A 22,056-nucleotide genomic window follows, 5' to 3' on the forward strand; every position below is an offset into this window, starting at 1 on the left:
ATAGCCAAATACAGCTACTGACAAGCTATTCATATTGCTAATGTGGCTAATAGCCATCTAGCTATTTAGGGGGATATTCAGCAATCCAGCAATCCCGCACCGTTCTCCGCATTCGAAAGGTAATGGCATACACATACATCCAGCAATAATTTTATCATAATGTTGACAGAATTACTAAGCTCATTATGATAACAGACCTTTGGAAATGAGTCCAAATACTAATCTATTAGCATAATAGATGAACGTCATGTCTTATAGAAATTGCAAACATCATATAATGTACATCTTTATATATTGTAACACCAATAATATGTGCAAGAATATTATCTTCTGTGTTAGCTATATATGCTTTCCCTGAATAAATGCTTTGTGTCTTTATTGAGTTGTGGATGGGTAAATGGCATATGCTCTGTACGTGTAGTGACTTCATATTATCAGTGGCTGTGAACTGTGTTCTTTCAATGCAGCGAGAATTTTGCAAATCAGAGACTACATGATCCAGGGGCGAGCAAAACAACTAGCCCAAACGTTGGGCTAGCAGTTTTTATGGCTGGCTAGTAGTTTTTCGCTTCTCCTTGCCCAATAAATGAGTGATTTTATGCAGCTGGTAGAGTAAGTGTTTAGTACTATGCTGGTGATTTGGTTTGGCTAGTGGGTCTGGAATCATGACTTCATGCACACACCTTCAAACTGCAAAGGTTGTAAGAGAAAAGTATTCATATTGACTACTGTATCAAAAGTCGTGGTAGTTTACTTCAGTCAGAGGGAATCAACTACTACCACCATTGTGCTGAAGTGATCGTTCCAAAATTGAGTCCACAACCCACCTGTCTGTTTACAAGCTTGTAGCAAATAAGTCTGGAAATTCAGTAGGTCGTGCATAGTCTAATTGCTGCCGCCACATTATGATTCTAATGACCATTTAACACATACCCTCGTGGGTATTTGAATTTCATTCACTGAGAAGTAGTCTACAAAAAGGTGAAAATTGACTAATTTCCTTCATCTTAAGCACTTTGTGAAGTACATGAGCCTCTCCTTACAAGAGAAAGACCATAGCAAATCAAAATGTCCATAAAATGTCTTTACTTCATGGTGTATATCAAAGTATTATTTTACTGCCATTGTATCAATGTTTGTTATATTTAATGAATGGATATCTCCCTGTACACACCCCATGATATAGCTGTCAATCTTATCTATCTGCACATATATATATATATATATATATATATATATATATATATATATAATAATAACTTTATTGACGTTATTCCCTCAAAGGTGAACATAGTCAAGAACTAATACTACAAAAATAAGAAAGGATACTTATCAAAAAATAATAGATATATACATATATATATAAATATAAGATATAAATTTATGCAGAATATGAAATGTGGGGTAATCTTAAAAAACATCTGTTTCTTGGATAAATGTTGTGAGGTATATCATGCTATCTGTATTGCTCATTATGTAGCAAAATTTTGCTTGCAAATCCCAGTTGTTGAAGTTTTCATTGTTGACTGCTATCGAGTCTAACAATTTTTGTCGTGATTGTGTATGACATGGACACACATATATATAATGAAATTCGTCCTCAACTGAGTTGGTATCACACCTATATATATAATATATATATATATATATATATATATATATATATATATATATATATATATATATATATATATATATATATATATATATTATTATATATATATATATTGCTAGACGTGGAACTTGTCGTGATTACTCTACAGACTGTTTCATGCGATTGGCAATCGTCAGACATGAAACAGTCTGTAGAGTAATCACGACAAGTTCCACGTCTAGCAATACCTATGCCCTGCGGAAACGCATCGAGCACTATACATTGCCTGAATTGACACCAAGCCACTGATCATATATATATATATATATATATATATATATATATATATATATATATATATATATATATATATATATATATATATATATATATATATATATATATATATATATATATATATATATGAACTGTGTCAGTGTTAAGCCTTGGATAACCAGACAGAATTGAAATGAGAGAACAATCAGTCTATGTAGTATACTATGTATTATTGCCTGAATACATGGTTTTATGTACCAAAGAGCAGGTGGTAGTTTGCCCGACACCGGGAGGGCAAATTTTCCCCTGCTGCGAGGGCACATAAACCCATGTATTCAGGCAATAATATTTTTATCACATGCCTCTTCACAGTTAGCGCTATACAACATTTAGTTACTTGCAGGGTTTTCTCAAACAATTTTACCATTATCGATCACCATCAAACAGATTTTAACGAAAGTCAAAATAGCAGTGCATCCATGGATGTTTTACATCTAGCGCTAAGCATCTACTTTGATGTCAAAAATGTCGAAGGGCTTCACCGGACCGAGTAACTATGGAAACCGGTCAGTACATCGTTCACATGGCCTGCTAACTGCCCCGGATGTTCCTATTCAAATCAATGCACTGATTTTCACTCATAACAAGGCATGTAATAAAGGTTAAAATGAACCGTCACAGTGAAAAATGAATTTCTTTTCATATAAACCAAGGTTAAAAAGAATATATATATATATATATATATATATATATATATATATATATATATATATATATATATATATATATATATATATATATATATATGTATATAATCTTCTAATTTTACTGTTACACAGTCTATTCTTATCAATGTGTACAAACATCACAGAGAAAAATAAATTTCTCTATTCCATATCAACCAAGGCCTGAAATGATATCTATGTGTGATGTGATGGGTGTCAAGTTGAATCTTTTTTTACAATATGCCAAGTTTCATCCATTTTTTCCAGAGCAGATAGTTGGTAATTCTCATGTAACACTGGTAGATATGAGATGTTACTGCAGCATTTCCTCTGACAGCTTTTTCTCCTTGTCCTTCTTTCAACATGTATCAAAAGCAGCCAAATTTTACCTCTCAAATAATTTTCAACTGAGAAAATTTGCCTTGTAAGAGGTGAAAAAATATCTTGCTCAAAAAGGCAAATCGATGGCAATGTTAGGATGACTAGACGGTTCTGAATATTTGAGTAACATAGCAAGCTGATAAGAATCTACATCCTTTGTGAGAATACCCCTATTTGTCAGCTGTGAGAACACCCGTTTTTCATCTGTGAGAATACCTCGGTTTATCATCTGTGAGAACACCCCTATTTGTAATCCAGGAGTCAGCTCGCTCACGCGTAAATTCGATTTGTTTCCCTGTCAGTTTCTTCGTACTAAAAGCGACAAGAACTCAGTGTGAGTTAGGCGGGGTGAGATGCATTACATGGAACAGCCGACCAAATGCTGGCTTAAAACAAAAGAGCAATCACCATGGTTACTGTCGTGGGGAAGAATCTCCGAGGAACGCCTACAGCAGTCACAAGAGGGTAATTCTTGGAATCCGCTTGATCAGCAAAATATACCTCTCTTGCAACCGATGAAAGTACACCTATATTACTATTTTTTTCGCTCTGCCATATACATCGTTGAGAGAAGATATTTCCACTCACAGTCTTATATAGGCATTCAAGAGGAAGTTTGTACATTCTGGTTATCGTTTTTCAACCTTTCAAAACCGTAAATTCGGTGAGAGTTAGTGTACTAATAGCGGTACAGACAACAATGGAGGGTAAATTAGAGCTATTTGTCAGCCAACCATCTGTTAATAATCAACAATGACATTCATTATAATCGACCCTCAAGCCGCATTCATTTCTTAATGACTGCATAAAATTCAATTATTCTTTTCATAATTGGTGACATTATGTCTGTAAATCACTACCATCTTCGCATGAAATACAGTAATAATGACAAGTTAAGCTTAGTTATGCAACGGAAAAGGACGTTTTAGCTTCAAACCACGCGTTAATTTCGATACAATGTTGGTATTTTCTTGTAACGTTACTAGCCCCATCTCCGAGCGAAGATTACGTCGCTCCATTTGCGTGGTGGTTTTTTTTTTCATTTTTTTTTATTCACAGAGAATATCTTTTTTCGTTTTGCGGTCTCTCGACGTCGGCCCACGACTTCTCTCTCTATGATTGTGCGTCAAAGCCCCCTTAGTTCAGTTCTTGCGTTCTTTCCGTCGTCAATGTAATGTCGCACTTTCAACCATCGCAGTTTTTTCCCCATTCTCTGTACTAAGCTTGGACATGTAACGGCTATAATCTATCAAGCTACTGTATATTCTTACCATGCTTTGACTCGAATCATCACTTCACCTTCTTGTGGAGCGGGCTCCGGTCGTTTCATCACCCGCATCTTGTTTAACCCCCCGACGCTGGTCAGAACCACCGATCGCATCTCCTTTGTATCCGGTAGGTGATTTTCCTCGGTCTTTTCCACCGGCTCGGGACTTTCGGCTTCCGTGGACATTTTTCAGTCTTTGCTTTCGCTTCCGAAAAAGATGTCGCGGTGAGACTGGCGGAGTATCGAAGGGGGCCGTCAGCGGCTGTGATCGTTGCAACCCACGAGGGAAAAGATCTCTTTCAGCGATCGCACCGATTCGCTATTCCGCTCAGCGATGAACAACGTAATACATGCGGATGCGGCAGAATAAAGCAGTCGGCTTAGACGTCGAGGCACTGCGCGCATTGATTTGACCTACGTTTCAACTGTGAAGTATTTAATATTACACAAAACATAGCCCCGATCCGAAACCCAAGCATCAGGCAGCACGATATTTCACCGAAGAAAGAAAGAATATCAATAATTTATTAGTCAGTCTTGGTCACGCTCAATATTCTTTGGGCACGGAAATGTCAAATTAAGGATGTACGATGCAAGAGGATAAATCAGTGCAGTGTGTAGGTCAAAGGTCGATATTTGCGTCTCAGGTGATCGATCTTGACTTGCAATTACTGGGGAGCTGTTAGCTGAATGTGCTCAGCAACACGAAGGATTCAGCCGTATTATTCCAAACCGGTCAGCGACTACGTGATGTGTGCAAGGCCGCATTAACTGTAAAGTCTCATATGAGAACGACTGAACCATTTTTTTGTGCTAATTTAATGTATTCTCGGATCTTAAACGGTTTGGAATTTGACGAGTTGAAATCATATGTTTTGTTTTAGCAGCATGGGGTTCTATCATTTTTAAGGAAATTTATACGGTGTGTTGCAGAAAACCAAGATATGCAGTTTTACGCCCGCTACCGTAGATCTGGCGATGGTTCAAATATTTGGTGATCCTGGCAGTCACACTTTAATGTGCGCCCGCTATGTAGGCCTACATGTCTGCACTGCTTGCAGCCTTTAAATTATGACCCATTTATCCATCTGTTGTTTTTCGCATAATTAATCACAGTGAGCTATTAGTCGAGAAAACTGAAATTTCCTCTTTTCTTCGCAATCCAGGTCAAGTGGACCCGCGCCGACGCACAATGAAGACCTGATTGAATCCGAACGAGATGAGGCATGCATCAGATAGTTTTCTTTGCGTTCGGCATTTCCCTCGGTGTTATTTTACACCGATACGCTGATCAAGATGACATGTTTCTGGAGCGAACAGCTCCATCAGAGCTATGCGGTTGCCATGGCAACTGTCCCCTTGGAGACAGTGTCGCCGATGGGAACAGCCCGACCCCGTCGTCACCGGATCCCGACGTCGGCAGAGAGGGAAGTTCAGTGTGGTGCACGGGTAACAACCATACGGACAGAATGTGCAAGTTTCGCAATCTGTGTTACGCCCCTCATTTTCAGGGTGGCTTCATCTTTTTCCATGGGACCGACACAGTCAAACAGGGGTTTCCGAAAAACCGATTCGACCCGGCTCTCCTCGACATGACTTCGGTTTCCGACCACAACACGCAGTATTTCGACTTTGCGGACCTCAACAGCGATGATGTTTACAAATTTAACGTATCTTTTTACCATGGCAACAGCTTCCTTTTCAACCGCTTCAATCCTGAAAATCTGATGCACGTGCTTCACGATGACTTGTTGCCGCTGTTCGTCACGTTAGCCCAAGTTACCCTGTCCGATTCGCTGCCCTTCGACACGAACACCAGGCTGTTGTTGATGGACGGATGGCCGGCGGGAGAGAATTTCGAACTATATCAGGTCCTCTCAGACAAACCGGTGCTTCTAAAACAAGATCTTGACAAATATCCTAAAGGGTCCCTGGTCTGCTTTCGCAACGCTTTTGTTGGCCTCTCGAAGTCCTCAGTCTGGTACCAGTATGGTTTCAGTGAACCTCAAGGACCCTTGAAAGACACCACTGCCACAGCTACTCAAATCAGACACTTCACGAACTTTATCAGGAGACGGTTTGACCTCTCCATCGGTGATGAGGAATCGGGTCAGTACGTCGTGTTGCTTTCCAGGAAAATAAACAGGGTTATCCTGAACGAATCGGAGGTGATGTTTGCCCTGATTCAAGAATTTGGTTTGAGGGTCGTCGCCATCGGATACGAGACTCATTCGCTGAAAGAGCAGATACAAATCATCAGCAAAGCGTCGATCCTTATCGGTGTCCACGGCTCACTTCTGACCCTCTCCATGTTCCTGCCGCGGTGGGCGATCGTCATCGAGATCTTCCCGTATGCCGTCAATCCTGAAAACTATACTCCGTACAAGACCCTCACCAACCTCCCGGGAATGAATCTTGTGTACAGAGCCTGGAGAAACTTGAAAGAGGAGAACTCGGTGACGCATCCGGACTACCCTCCCCACCTTGGAGGCATACACCATCTGCCCGGCTCTCAGCAGAACGAGATCATGGCCAGCGGTGAAGTTCCTCTACACCTCTGCTGCAAAGACCCAGAGTGGCTTTTTAGAATTTATCAAGACACTTTTGTCGACATTCCATCTTTTATCAGCACGGTCGAGGGGGCGCTTTCCAACCGAAACACTTTAAGGTCTGATCAGGGACGTGACAGTAGTCACAATGACCCTCTCTGCCCAACCAAAGTCGGAAACCTTACGTGTCAGATTGTGAATTTGGACAATCTTGGAAATGAAATGAAAACGACCAATCAGAAGTTCAGTTTCAATGACGAAGAACCCCGGTCTACCAATCGGAACGTTGGACTCAAGTTGTCGTTTGAAGAGCCTTGGAATTTGCCATATTTGGAGGCCCGACACATCAGGTATGAAGTCTGGATCCAGGAGTCGGGCGAGGAGAACTACTCTGCATGGCTACTTCCGACAACAGAGTACATTTTCACGGAGAATATCAAAGACAATATGCAGTATTACGTGTGGGTCAGATGTGTGATCGATGAAGACGTACAAGGACCTTTCACAGTGGCAACAACATGAGTTTTTAGAAATCATATTTTTTGCCAAATGAGTCTTTCAAAAAGGCAAGAATGAATAAAATTTTAGATCACGCATTTCGGTAATGTCTGCCTCTATCCATAATGTGCACTGGACATGCGCCCTTTACACAAGGATTTATGATATTTTCAACTTGCAACTTATGTATAGAATACGTTAAGACTGCGATAGATCAATTCTGTGACGTTCATAGTCATTGAATAATTTCGTAGGACATTAAACATCATTAAAACGCTGAATGTTGCAGATAAAAAGTACAGTAATGATAGACAATACTTTACTAAAGTTGATTCATAGAGTTATAGTAAAACTTTGTTTTTATGGTCATATATTTATGAAATGCAATATTTATTCTCCTCGGTGCGTGTAAGTGTATTTTATACATATACACATCTAAACACATGCCTGCTTGGATATTTACATATGTAAAATCCTTACATACAGACGTCGACAGACAGACATTACATATATACATACATACATACATACATACATACATACATACATACATACATACATTTTGTGAATTGTCCTAAAACTCAAATACTAGTGTTGTTGAAATTAAGTTTTCTGTATAGTGTGGTAAAACGTCTTATACCACCACACACCAGTGCGAGTAACAATATTGCCACTTTTAATTGCCCAGTATCGTGTTATAAGCTTATGTCGGTTTTTTTAATGTCAGAGAACGCAGTCGAAAATAGGCTGAGATAGACCACCACATGGACGTGAATCCATGACAGTAAAAAACTAGTAAAAAAATCAGTTCACTTATTGCTGCGTCTGTTTGTCAATACACTAAGATTTATCAACCACGGCCTACTGCCAAAACTAATCTGGTGAATTTGGGTCAGGCGGATTTCCCAGCATTCCCCGACCACCTTTTTATCTACAGAACATGGTGACAGTATGTTGTGTTATTGAGGCAGTCTGTGAAAACATGCGTGATATTTCACGACCAGGGATGATTGAACACAGCCCTATCAGTTCCCTGATAACGCGTAGTAAGCATGAGTGATGATAAAGAGGCATGTCTGTACATCTCAGCGTAAAGATAACGACCGTGTGTTTCGGCACGTATTGTCAGATAAGGTTCAGGTATGGTATTTAGGTGGTACGCGCCTCCAAATTGAAAGACTTGTACTTTTGCTCAAATTTTCAGTAAGAAGGCTGTAACCACTCCCTTTCGAAATTGAGGATGAAAATCAGGGGTTACCGTGCAAAATTTGGTACTAGAGAGACAATTTACCCAATATATATCCTGACACTTGAAATTCAAAATGGCTACAATTCCTGTGTAAACTCTACGGAGAAAAATGAAATTCGATTTTCGAAAAACTAAGACGGTGAATTTTTCTTACACCAAGATCTGTAAAATGAGCCCTCACAAGTTGGAGATTCCGAATATATCTGTCCCCGAGGCGCATTCTACCTTGAAGCGAGAACTCTCAGACTAACTCTTGCCATCGTCAGCAACCACACTTCAAGGTGATGTACCCTTGTGCAGGCGTAGAAACAGTTACACGACTAACAGGCGCACCGTGTCAAAGAGGAGTGAAATAGCAAACTTTGCGAAAGGAAGAGCAATGTGGTGAATAATTCTGACTCCCTAACGGCAAAATTAAAAGATTAAAAGACAGACAAAATTTAAAGACCCAGTGACATCAACTTAAACCCAACTACTGGTAAAAACTGCGTACGGTCATCGCATATAAGATCTACTGTACCAGAAAAGGAGTTGCTTTGCAAGCTATAATTCGTCCCATGTAGTTGTACATGTAGAATTTGTTACAAATGCGGTGTCAATAACTGGAGATTCCACGTACCACGACAGGCATGGTTGCCAACTTTGTCGCCGATTTCGGACATAAATCGTTTTCCTTCTCTACAAAACCTGAAAGTAATAAGGTTTCTCGTCATTGTTCAGTGATCAGCTTCTCATTTGTGTCTTTATACATGAAAGTCATTTGTAGAGGAACGTTTTAGAAAACTATGCCCTGAGGAAATGAGTTTTTCAGTATCAATCAGCTTCCTACTCCGCCGTAAGCTGAAACACGTGACCAAGCAATGTCAGCTGATCAAAATTAAGCGGTGGAATGTATTTCTTTTCGATGTATCTCAAAGAGTAAGATGGGAATATATTTTTTGTCATCCCATGTCATTGCTACTCACTATTACTTACAACATTATGCAATTAGGCTACAGTGAAATACAATACATGGCAATACTCGTCCTTTTGCAAGGTCACCCAACGTTAAGGTAAATGAATCGAGTGGACAGTGTGAACTTGTTCGTTTAGTTTGATGAGTTTTATGAAATGAACATCCTACGTTTCATCTGCATATGAAACATTTCTGGTCTGAAAACCAACATGATAACAGGATAATAAGGAGCCTCCGAAAATGCTCATTGTTTGCAAGCACGCCCTCTAACTATGCACCTTAGTACGGCCTTTGCCTTCTTTCTGTACATTTCAATTCATGAAAAAGCTCTGTGACTTATTCGTCATTTGTTTTGGCCCTATACACTGTGCGATCGCTGTTCAAATCCCGTCATGTTAAAACAAGTGGTTGAGGTTATATTACCCGAATAATATTGAACTGCACATTTAACTTCTGTGTTTTAGAGTTACTCGAGTATTTGTCTGAATGCTAATGCTGTCAAAAGAATTAAAAGAATTAAAACTTTATAAGTTGGCTATATTATCATCTGTAAGAAAACTCATAGCAGTGAAGATGGTTACTTAGTATAAGGTATGTGTAACAAAAACGTGCAACTGTGTGACATACTCAGTCAGAGTTGGGTGCATGCGTTACTTCGTCTCTCGTTCGCAGACAGATCGTAGTGCGTGCATTGCATTATGTTCGAGTAAGTGGTCTTCACCCCCCACCCCCGAGATATTGGATTTCCACTAAAATGCCATATTTTATCGCTAAGAGGCGCGAAATACAAAAAAAAGTTTGAGACATCACTTAACCTGTGATACATTTCATTTATCACCTCGATCACTGCCTTGCTTCCTATAACCTCAGTTCAGTGGGTCAAGATAATTCTGTACACGATCAGGACAAATAGGAGAGTTAACAACTTTTCAGTCAATTTTAGTGAAGAATCGAACTCCAATCATCGATAGTTGAAAACCTTGCATTTTAAGTTTTTGTTTTTGCTCGTATGTGTTTAATTGTTTCTTTTGTTTTTGTTTTTCTGTGTTTTTTTCTGTTGTGTATTTTGGAGTTTTTTGTGCGGGGGTATTCTTTGGCTGGAGAGCAATATATTGTTCAGGGTTCTCAAAAATTTTTGAAGTAGGCGGAAAATTCAGAAAAGTAGGCGGTTAGCTAATGTGTGCAACCAGGTTCCCTGGGCCGGGGGGGGGGGGGGGGGGATAGTTCTAAGCAATTTCAAGCATTCTTATACAGTGTATAAAAGGCTATTCCAACATACACACAGGAGGGAGGGTTTCAGGGAGGGGGTCCCCTCCCTGAAAGCAAGAAATTTTTAAAATTTGAAGACATTTTGGAGTAATTTCATGCATTATTGTACTGTATGAAAAACCATTTCAGCATGAGAGTGTTAAGGATTATTTTTAAATTTGAAGACATTTCTGAGCAATTTCATGCATTCTTATACAGTGTATAGGCTATTTCAACATACACAAAGGGGGAGGGTTTCAGGGACGGGGGTGGGCAAGAAATTTTTAAATTTTGAAGACATTTTGGAGTAATTTTATGCATTCTTGTACAGTATTAAAGACCGTTTCAGCATACATAATAATCATTATCATTGCCAATTACAACATGTTTTCAAGGGATAAAGTTTTAAAAAAAGTCAGAAAAATTAATTTGATATCTCTTGGGCCTGTCAACTACATTCAGTTGACAAGGATAATAGCAAAATTTCACCAGACTGTTGTGTAGAATTATGTTTAGCTCATGACTTGAACAAACATTTTGAAATACATCGTAGAATGGGGCCTAGGGTTTTCACAACCCAGGTAACGATCCGCTAGAATCCTGACCAGCCTGGCTGTACAAAGTGTTTTACTGATTTAAATAAACTTGATTGAAGATACAGTAAAATCAAAGAGTTTATTCAATTCAATGAATTTAGGAACACAATTTTCAGTGATTTTAATTCACTGTACTAATTTCACAATAAAACGAATCCGCGAGCTGATTATTGATTTTTTGCTGATGTTGAATATAATTGAAAAAAAGAGCTAAATTTTAGTGTTCATGTTTGATAAAACCTCAAACTATAAACGACACTGAACGCCAGCCTGTACAACACTGGTAGTCAATTGTAACACAGTACACACAACGCGATATCGGTCGACCTGAAATTTGACACTGTGATCGACGTAGCGTTTCAAAAGTACGAAAAGTGAGACCAAGTAATTTTTTGTTTATTTAGATTTGACCTAAACCTCCCATAAACAACAGACAGTCACAAAATCAAAGTTTTCAAGCGTCGACTTTCTCTTCCGCGATGCACACAACCACAGCCCCTCCACAAAGCGCGATGTCGATCGACTTGAGTTGAATATTGACATCGTGATCGACCATGGATAGATTGAAGTGGCGTTTCGAAAGTATGAACAGTGAGACTCAGTAACTTGTGGTCGCTTTAGATTTGATCAAAATCCTACCAAACCCATCAGACTAGGCCCTACCCTTACGCAGAAAACAAAGCTCTCAAGCGTCGACTTTCTCTTCCGCGTTTGAGCGAAACAAAAGTCGGCTTCATTCGGAAATGGTCGGCTATTCGCGGGAATAACGTAATTGTATGTTAGTCCAATTTTCGGCTATACCCGATGTGAACGTCGGAATAATTCGGGCTGTGATCGGGCGAGCGAGGTTGACCTCGAGAGCGATGCCCAGTGTATAGTACAACACGTTCGCTGATCGCGGTACTACAGTGATAGCAACAAGTTCACCGCGTAAATTGCTAGACTACATATAGCCACATCGGCACTTCTGAAATATTATCTGCGGCTTGCAAGACCACCAAAAAAATCTAATTATTGTTATCAAAACCAGAATTTCCGGGCCAGAGAGCGAAACAGTGCTGTAAAGTAGCCGGCCAAAATACGAAAGTAGCCGGTCAATTTGGCCGGCATCCGGCTAAAAATGAACACGCTGTTGTTAGAGGAACTTTTAAGAAATGACAGGCGGTACTACCTTTAGTGTTCTGTACGGGCCAGAGATTAAATGGGAGTTAGTCCAGGGCCGTAGCCTGCGCTGGCGGGGTGGGGGTTTGGCTGTCACCTGGTAATTTATTGAAATTACCAAAATCTTGGCAAAGCAAGTTCCCCCCCCCCCGGCAATTTGGTAAGGCTGTTCCCTTATAGTCGATGCTAAAAACGAATAAACCTCCATCAGAATTTTAAGTACTTACAGAATTCTTTTTTACATCTCTTATAACACACTTCTTCCCTCTCTCAGTACAATCGAGAGCGTCGCGCAGCGTGCATGGTGTATTGAAGTCAAACGCGCCCTCGCGCGTCTGAGTTGGAATTCGAATTCGCGCTGCATGATGGGATGTCGAATTGTTCGACTTCGATGATTTCATTCGAAAAAAATTCTTCTCACTGATACAGAACGCCATTTTCCTAATATGGAACTGACGGTAATAGTTATTTATGTAATACTACTTGAAACTGCACCTGGATTTTCGTCTTTGAAGCTACAATCGAAATCGTGATCCTCCTTCTACCTGAGTGAAGATGACAGGCAGTAGTGTTAAGTATGGAAGCGTTATCGCGTGTTTGCGGAGCGAACTGCAAGACCTTGCCACAGAAAACACGTTGCTGCAGGCGAAAATTAAGTTCCGAGAAATGAACGGAGACTTGAAGCTGACGGCGACGATCGCGATGATCATTTCATGGTTTTACAAAAGGGGGCTTTTGACAGACGACACGATCGATGATTTTGTCGACAGTCTCCGAGGAATGGAATCGTTCGATGATCTGAGCGACTTTGTAAACCTGATAACCGATACCGAGGGCGATGCGAATTCGACTGCCGCAAGACCGAGACCACCAAGCGATTCTTCAAACTTGCCAACACCGCTATCTTTCGACGCTTTCGGGCGCAAGCTGTCTGACAAGCCCCGGAGACGACACACCTTGGCGTCTACGCTCAACGAACTGATGGACATGAGGAAGAACCAAAACAGCGACAAATGGAGGTCACAATATCAAAACTTGGTCACGACGGGAGACGAACTCAAGAAGTCTCACGAATCTCTTGACATGAGGCTTGAAAAGGTGGAGGAGCTCGTCGACCAGCAAATAATGAAGTCAAATAGATGGCGCTCACGTCTGAAAAGGGATACAAATGATTTCAAGCGGGGATTCATGGAGTGGCAGAACTCACTGCAGCTCGGCCTTGCAGTTACCTCAACGCCCATCAAAAGTGCAAAAGAAAAAGACCGGGGAACATCGAAAGGAAAGTACGATGAGAGCTCCAATCGCGACAATCTGGCCAAGATCAAGGACGAACGTGCACGTGCGTCAGGCCCACCGAGCCAGACGCGAGATGATGATGACATCGACAGACGTACAGACACCATCGCGTCAACTGATATCGGTGAAAAAGCTGCAGAAGTTTATAGAGACAGGGGAAATGGGAACGGCCATCATGAGAGTGCATGTGATGATCAAGGAAATCCCACGCGTTGTTCAGATCTGCAAGGCCAGATGCGGAGTGTTCGAAGGAAGGTCGCGGCATTGACTTCCATCGCCAAGGAAACAAAAGAAGGAGGGAAGTCTTCCAGAAACGGCGATTACAATGTACGTCTCAGAGAAGACAAAAACGGCTCAGTGATATCGGAAGACGCGAAAAAGCCGAACAAAGATGGAGGATTCGGAGTTTCCATGACACAAAGTCCTAAAAATAATGCGAGATTCGACCAGATATCGTCTGAAAGAAGGAGAAATGGGAAGCATGGTCTTGGAAATGCATACGTCGTCCAAAAGAAAGAGGAGTCTGCGTCAGTGACAGGAGAACTGACACTTGGCAGTCAGACGCCGCAACCTCAGACAAACATTTCTACGCAGTCACAGGACGACACGTCTTCAATCGAAGAACTGCCCCTGGATTTGCCTGGCATCGACAAAACTCTTTTTCCATTCTTGGACAGTGGGATAAGTGGGATGTCAAACATTTTGCCAAATTCCCGCTCAAGATCTTGTAATTCGACTAACAAGCAAGGTAGCCCGTCGAACAAAACCACATGTAAGTGGAATATTCCATTCAAAGATGAAAAGAAACCACAGCAGGTCATTTTCAAAGGCCGGGAGCTTTTACTTCAGAATTCCGCCATCCCTAATTATCCAGAACTGGACGTTGACATGTCACCCACTGACTCAAATCCCGACAACGCCCTCGTCGGCGAGACTGCTTTCCAGTTGGAAAGGCGTGTCCTTGGGTATGTATTCGAAAACGAGCGCATTCTGATTGGTTACAATCTGAGAAACATCGAGCTCATGATTCGTTGTTACCATGGTGAGGAGCAGCAACGCCGTTATCAGTCACTTTTGACGAAACTCCGTGGCTACGGTTGGCGTGAGGACCGACATCCACAGGTGGTCACGCAACTTGTTCTGAAATATGGTACCTTTCTCAACGGGAAACAAGCAAGTGACATTGCCAAGCAAGAAGGTAAAATGATACTCTAGAATTTTTTCTGCGAACCTAGGTGTTTAAGATAGTATTCGGCTCGAAATTAAAAGACTTCAAAGTTTCCATAAGGCCGCGTTCAAAAAAAATGGTGAAGGGGGGGGGGGCTGGAGGAATCGCGATTGAAATCTTATTTTTTTTCAGATCCCCCCTCAATACCCTCAAAAATTTCAATTCACCCCCTCAATACCCTCAAAAATTTCAAGTCCCCCCCCCCAAATTACCATATAGCCGCATATTTATTAGGAATGCACGCAGAGTAAAAAAAAACATGTAATGTGTCGTTCTGCACGCAAATGTTCAACACTATCTCTTATCAGCAGGTTGTAGAGCCATATACCTAGGGCAAGTTCCTTGATTCCTTTTTAAATGCATCAGTGAACTTTTTGGATTTCTCAGTCTAAGCCCACTTGAGTTTATCCAACTCTGGCCAGTTCAATGGCACCAGCTGAAAAGCACACAAAATGACAATCATGAGAGAGTATGAAAATTATGTATTCCTAGCTACGTTCAACCAAATTGTGAAAAAATGAGCACAGTGACCTACCAAAATTTTTTTTCAAAAAGTACAAGACATATACAACTTAGATGCCACTTATAAAATGTTTTACAAAATTGACAATACTAGATTGGAAGGTTAAAATATTCCATGAAATTAATGTTTTAATCTCAGAAATTTTGGGTGTAATAATGACAAATTTGATAAAAAATAAAAGATTCCATTTAGTCACACATTTTTCCATTTAAATTAGAGTCTTTACTATTCAAAGTTTTACTTTTGTGTTATTGGTACAATGAGATGTGAAAATTTCATTCACTGCATAAACTCGAAATGAATGGTTTTATATATTGATTTTAAGTAATTTTAGAAAAACTGACTTTTCATCGTATATTTGTATAAAATCAATTATGGTGACCCCATCTTTTTTCTCTAATATTTTATTGTTCTCATATGCCAGATTCAAAAATCCATGGTAACTGTTAGTCCCCTAGTCTTCTATGTGTTGCTCTCTGGCTGGATCTTGCGTACAAGTAGATGTATGTTTCACTGTCAATTGAGTGTCCTATGACCGAAACTCTTCTTAAACTACATCAGAGTCAGAGCTACATGTATCACTGTCACTGCCAGTATGTAGTAGCAGGGCAGTAGTTGTATTAACTTTTATTTTGACAATATTTTTGTTCAGTTTATACAATTGTGTTCTTGTTCTACTCCCTACAGAATGTTGAGCTATCCAGTATTCAGCTTGCCAACACAGCCTACGTGTACCGTGCATTTGCATCATTCAATTATCACCAATATTTAGGCAAACGGGCTTTGTTGACAAACTGAATATTGTGTTTTTCAGCATGCTGTCGAGAGACACCAAGAAACTGTGTTTGATACATTGCATAGAAATATTGAAAAATTATAAACAGTTGTAGCTCCTGCCCCATTACAAGGCAAACTTGTTCTACGAAAATTTAATGGCATTCATACATTTTTAGACTTTTTCGAGATTAAAGACATAAAATATGACAAAACGGTTCTAGATTTTGTTTAATTATTACTAACATTAGAACCATTGGACGACATCAAAATGTTGGGAGTCACAATATTTTCAGGTCCCCCCCCTATAGGCAGAGCAAAACTTTCAAGTCCCCCCTCTCGACTACCCCAAAATTTTCGAATCCCCCTGAATTCCTCCACCCCCCCCCCCCCCTCACCACTTTTTTTGAACGCGGCCTAAGTAAACAGTGCCATTCCCTTTAGAAAAAACGTACAAATAGAAATTCAAGGGTCGTCGACCAAAATTTTGTTGAAACAAATTACCAATATTTTCCGACACTTAACCCTTCACCCCAGTTCCCTGTATACAGGTCCAAGATCACCATTGATAACAATGGGTTTGGGTGGAACAATGGTGGTGAAAGGGTTAAAATTCACAATGGCCGCAACCATTGATTAAGTCAATCGGGAAAAATCAATTTTTCGATTTTCGCAAAAACAAACGGATGTATGAATAGGGGGCCGTTCTGGTCATAATTATGTTTTATTAATTTTAGTATGTTAGAATTAATTTTATGTAGACTGGAATTAATTTACTAGCACCTCGAATTAATTGTATGTTTCTTTTAATTAATTTTTATATGCTTTAATTAATTTTGTGTAGTCATGCCGAATTAATTTTATGTGTTCCAATTAATTATTTCTGCTTATCTTTGCTGTAATTAATTTTATGTAGTCTAGAATTAATTTTGCTAACATTTCAAATTATTTATATGTTTTTTATGTGCCGGAATTAATTTTATGTAGTCTAGATTTAATATATTAATTCCTTCAATTGATTTGGGGTTCAAAATGTTTTCACGTGCTGCAATTAATTTAATGTGTGCCAGAATTAATTTCTACTAGTGTCTTGAATTAATTTTGTGTTCGGTCGAAGTAATTATGTGTTTGAGCGAATTAATTATATGTGTTCGCTCGAATTAATTATATGTGTTCGCTCGAATTAATTTTATGTGTTTGCTCGAATTAATTTTATGTGTTTGCTCGAATTATTTTCGGCCGATCCCACAGTCCTTTGCGCACGCTTTCTTAAATCAATATGGCGGCTCCCGACCGGAGTGGTATTATTCAGGCGCTCGAACCGTGATCTGTGAAAATGGAAATCAATAAACTGATCACAAAAACTTTTGTAGTGTCTCCTGTCTGAGGGTCTGTGTATGTGATTGCCCATAGAGCGAAGCCCGACCAATTTTGTGTTTACGTCAGACGCGAACGTTCACCCTTTCTATCGGGCTTTGCCAATCTACTACCTCCATGGTGTAGGCTACTGTAGCCTGTAGTGTAGTGTAGTGTAATGCAGTGTGTACCGTAAGCGTACGCAGCATTCGAAAAGAAATCTGCCGAACAGATATCTACGAATATGAAAACCAATAATGAACTTAGATGTAACAATGACCACCAGGAAATGTCTCCAAGCTTGATTACTGTCAAATGTCCCTAATTACAAATATAGCATTCGGCAGTTTCACCTCTATCTGACAGGCTTCGCTAGGCGAAGCCGGCCTGTTAGTTTTCTCCTCCGGTATTCAGGCCGGCTTCGCGTAGCGAAGCCTGTCAGATAGAGGTGAAACTGCCGAATGCTATATTTGTAATTAGGGACATTTGACAGTAATCAAGCTTGGAGACATTTCCTGGTGGTCATTGTTAAGTTCTTTATTGGTTTTCATATTCGTAGATATCTGTTCGGCAGATTTCTTTTCGAATGCTGCGTACGCTTACGGTACACACTGCACTGCACTTAGCCTAGAATCCTATTCGTCCGCTTGCCTTCGTACCTCCGAGGGAGTGGGTCGGGGGTACGGAGGCAAGCGGACGAATAGGATTCTAGGCTACACTACACTACAGTACACGATGATTGGCAAAGCCCGATAGAAAGGGTGAACGTTCGCGTCTGACGTAAACACAAAATTGGTCGGGCTTCGCTCTATGGGCAATCACATACACAGACCCTCAGACAGGAGACACTACAAAAGTTTTTGTGATCAGTTTATTGATTTCCATTTTCCACAGATCACGGTTCGAGCGCCTGAATAGTACCACTCCGGTCGGGAGCCGCCATATTGATTTAAGAAAGCGTGCGCAAAGGACTGTGGGATCGGCCGAAAATAATTCGAGCAAACACATAAAATTAATTCGAGCAACACATAAAATTAATTCAAGCGAACACATATAATTAATTCGAGCGAACACATATAATTAATTCGCTCAAACACATAATTGCTTCGACTGAACACAAAATTAATTCAAGACACTAGTAGAAATTAATTCTGGCACACATTAAATAAATTGCAGCACGTGAAAACATTTTGAACCCCAAATCAATTGAAGGAATTAATATATTAAATCTAGACTACATAAAATTAATTCCGGCACATAAAAAACATATAAATAATTTGAAATGTTAGCAAAATTAATTCTAGACTACATAAAATAATTACAGCAAAGATAAGCAGAAATAATTAATTGGAACACATAAAATTAATTCGGCATGACTACACAAAATTAATTAAAGCATATAAAAATTAATTAAAAGAAACATACAATTAATTCGAGGTGCTAGTAAATTAATTCCAGTCTACATAAAATTAATTCTAACATACTAAAATTAATAAAACATAATTATGACCAGAACGGGCCCCCATATATGAAACTTCTGTTTACTCCAGACCGAACGGTATTGAGAGTTCGAATACTTGTCCACGAGGCACATTCTACCTTAACTTCTGTACAAAAATACTTCTTTATTACACTCAAAAAACAGTATAGCAAACTCAAATTGCAATAGGTAGACGACAGAGAACAAAATTTCTCTCTTTTTTTAATGATAAATTTATTCCAACAAAGTGGCGGCAAATAAAACAAATCTACATAGCTGTGAATGTGTTGTCAGTGCGAATGAACAAAATTACAAAGCAGCTTGTCTGAAAAGAAAAGTCATTTAAATAAAAAGAAGAGCAAGAGAAATATAAATTAAAAAATCCATATCATCAAATAAATGCATTCAGGACACACCCTTCTCCTTTAAGTCTTACAAGGCTTGAAAACTTTGTGATAAAATCCTCATCTTTGTTCATCATCATATAAGTGAAATACAGTGTATTCATCCATGCAGAGAGATAACATTTTAATTGCATAAACATAGGATTGCCGGGTGATCTTTTTATTTTTTTTAAACAAAAGATAAATTTATTCCAACAAAGGCGATCGGATTAAACTGCGCCCTCATTGGCACTGATTCAGAAACGATGAACAGTTTGCACTAGGATGAACGTGAGGACCAAATATGTAGTTATGAATCAAGAGGTTTGCAAAAATAGTAAAGTTGGTCGGAATATTGTATTTGAACGTTGATTTAGCCACATTAAGCTAGACAAATCTTATTGCACTTGACACAATGATATTCGGAATGACACAATGATAATCAAAATTCTCTGTAACGTCTCACGTCGAAGAATTGATCTTTCAACATAAACTGTACATGTTTTACAGCAGGAGCACTTTTAGCAATACGATATCGTTGTTGTTCAGTGATTAGATCTTGTGATATGTAGAGTATTTTGTTGAACACACGTATAAAGAAAAAAAAGCGTGCCGCATGTCTTGAAGTGTGCATGCACTGACCAAAATGACTGTAAGTTTTGTATTGAATACGAAAATTTAACGAGAGAGAGAGAGAGAGAGAGAGAGAGAGAGAGAGAGAGAGAGAGAGAGAGAGAGAGAGAGAGAGAGCCAACCGAACGACAACTATTTCATGCTCTTTCACACTAGTGTCAAGAGGGCTTTGAATTCCTTGGCAGAAGCCTTGATAAAACAAAATAACTTATTTTAGTCAGTCGTATAAACTGCCTGATACTCATAATCGTAAGAACAAGCAAGCGCAGCTGACTCCTCCGTCTGTTTTTTTTTTTTGGGTGTTTTTTTTGAAAAAGATAAATTTATTTCAACATGGTCGCAAATAAAACAAATCTACATAACTGTGAATGCATTAAAATTACAATGCGTCTTGTCTGAAACAAAATATCAAACAAAAAATAATTAGCTGTGCAGTTACAAAGATCATCACATGAATGCATTCAGGATGCATTCTTCTCCTTCAAGTCTTACAAGGCTTGAAAAACTTTGTGATAAAATCCTGAGTTTTGTTCATCATCTTATAAGTGAAATATAATGTGTTTATCCACGAGGAAAGATAACCTTACATAGGATTGAAGGGAAACTTTAATCCCATCAAGAGTAAATGAATTTCGAATATTCCACACTGTGTATTTTACAAAGGAAGTAATACAATAAATAATGTCATATGTTGCGTTATTATCATTTCGATTCCTGCAATTGCTAATCTTTTGATATTGATATTTTTATCAAAGTTGTATTTCCTGACAAAGAAAGAAATACATTACTCCCAGATTTCTTTTACATATTTACACTCAAATAAGATGTGTTCAAGTGTTTCTTCTTGGCCACAAATTGTGCAGCCCGTTTTTTGGCGTTGAAGAATTTTGATATGCGCCCTCAACGATTGGGTTAAGCGAGGCCAGGTGGCGAGTTTGCGTGTCAGCGGACAATATCAATACATTTGACTCGAATGATTTCATGGCTTTAAGGGTGATAAACATTACCTTATGTAATAGATACCAGTAATGTGACGAAAAGGTAGACCTTGCATGCGCTGTCATTGTCGTTGTCAGTGTGTTCATCAATATCACACAAATTCCGAAACTGAGGTGACAATGTTTCTGAAATTTAGGTGACAATGTTTCTGAAATTTGTATTTCAATGTGCTCCACTCTTCGCGTGACATGCTTGGTTTACGCACGTTTTTAAACCTTTTCGGGTTTCCGTTTTGCTACGAGAATTTCGCCACAGCAAGATTAATACAGAAGCCTTGATTATATGAATAACACGGTATCTTTTGTTTGTACTTGGCAAGCCCAAATGATGTTTGCTCAACACACCGTCGGCAAAGCGATGAAGGTCGAGCAAACAAGACGTGTGGTTCAGACTTGTGAGCATGAACTGCAACTGGCAATGAAAATTTGCCTGAAAAAATAATATGCTTATCATAAACACCATGGCAGTCTAAAAACTACGCAGTCACATTCCTCTCTGCTCACTGGTTAACCATGAAGTATGGAAAGTATAGGAATGGAGAGTGTACCTCACATACGCATTGCCATTTCTATGTAAAATGTCTGGCAGGCATGATAATCAGATTTGATCAGGTTTTATTCTTTGTCCAAAGTCTGAGCACCAAGGTGTGCAATCCTGATTAATATACTAGTAAGTCATCTAAAGGGTAATTCTCAAGTTGTTGTCAACCATCGTGCCATTACGAATCACAAGGAGGTGTCCAAGATCACAATTGCATGTCACCTAGATTGTTGAGAACGGAAACACCGACAAATATTCCCACCCTCAAACATTTGTCTTTCAATACAGGACGTCTGAAACACCAACCATACTAATTCTGCAATGTTTTTCCTTGTAGAATTAAAC

At 39.3% G+C, this 22,056-nt stretch overlaps 2 protein-coding genes across 2 annotated transcripts in view; one reads left to right on the forward strand and one right to left on the reverse strand.

The window, feature by feature from the left end:
* The window catches only part of LOC139147685 (synaptic vesicle membrane protein VAT-1 homolog-like), a 52,506-nt gene extending 47,852 nt beyond the window's left edge, over positions 1 to 4,654 (reverse strand). Inside the window, exon 1 of the mRNA XM_070718839.1 lies at positions 4,248 to 4,654. Coding sequence (XP_070574940.1) covers positions 4,248 to 4,429 — 182 coding nt within the window. The 5' untranslated portion in view covers positions 4,430 to 4,654. The remainder of the gene's footprint in view (positions 1 to 4,247) is intronic.
* Positions 1 to 8,097, forward strand: part of LOC139147684 (protein O-linked-mannose beta-1,4-N-acetylglucosaminyltransferase 2-like) — a 45,769-nt gene extending 37,672 nt beyond the window's left edge. Inside the window, exon 2 of the mRNA XM_070718838.1 lies at positions 5,410 to 8,097. Within this exon, the coding sequence (XP_070574939.1) occupies positions 5,470 to 7,314 (1,845 nt within the window). The 5' untranslated portion in view covers positions 5,410 to 5,469 and the 3' untranslated portion in view covers positions 7,315 to 8,097. The remainder of the gene's footprint in view (positions 1 to 5,409) is intronic.
* The last annotated feature ends 13,959 nt before the right edge of the window (positions 8,098 to 22,056 follow it).

This window comes from Ptychodera flava, chromosome 13, assembly GCF_041260155.1.
Source record: "Ptychodera flava strain L36383 chromosome 13, AS_Pfla_20210202, whole genome shotgun sequence".
NCBI classification, from domain to species: domain Eukaryota; kingdom Metazoa; phylum Hemichordata; class Enteropneusta; family Ptychoderidae; genus Ptychodera; species Ptychodera flava.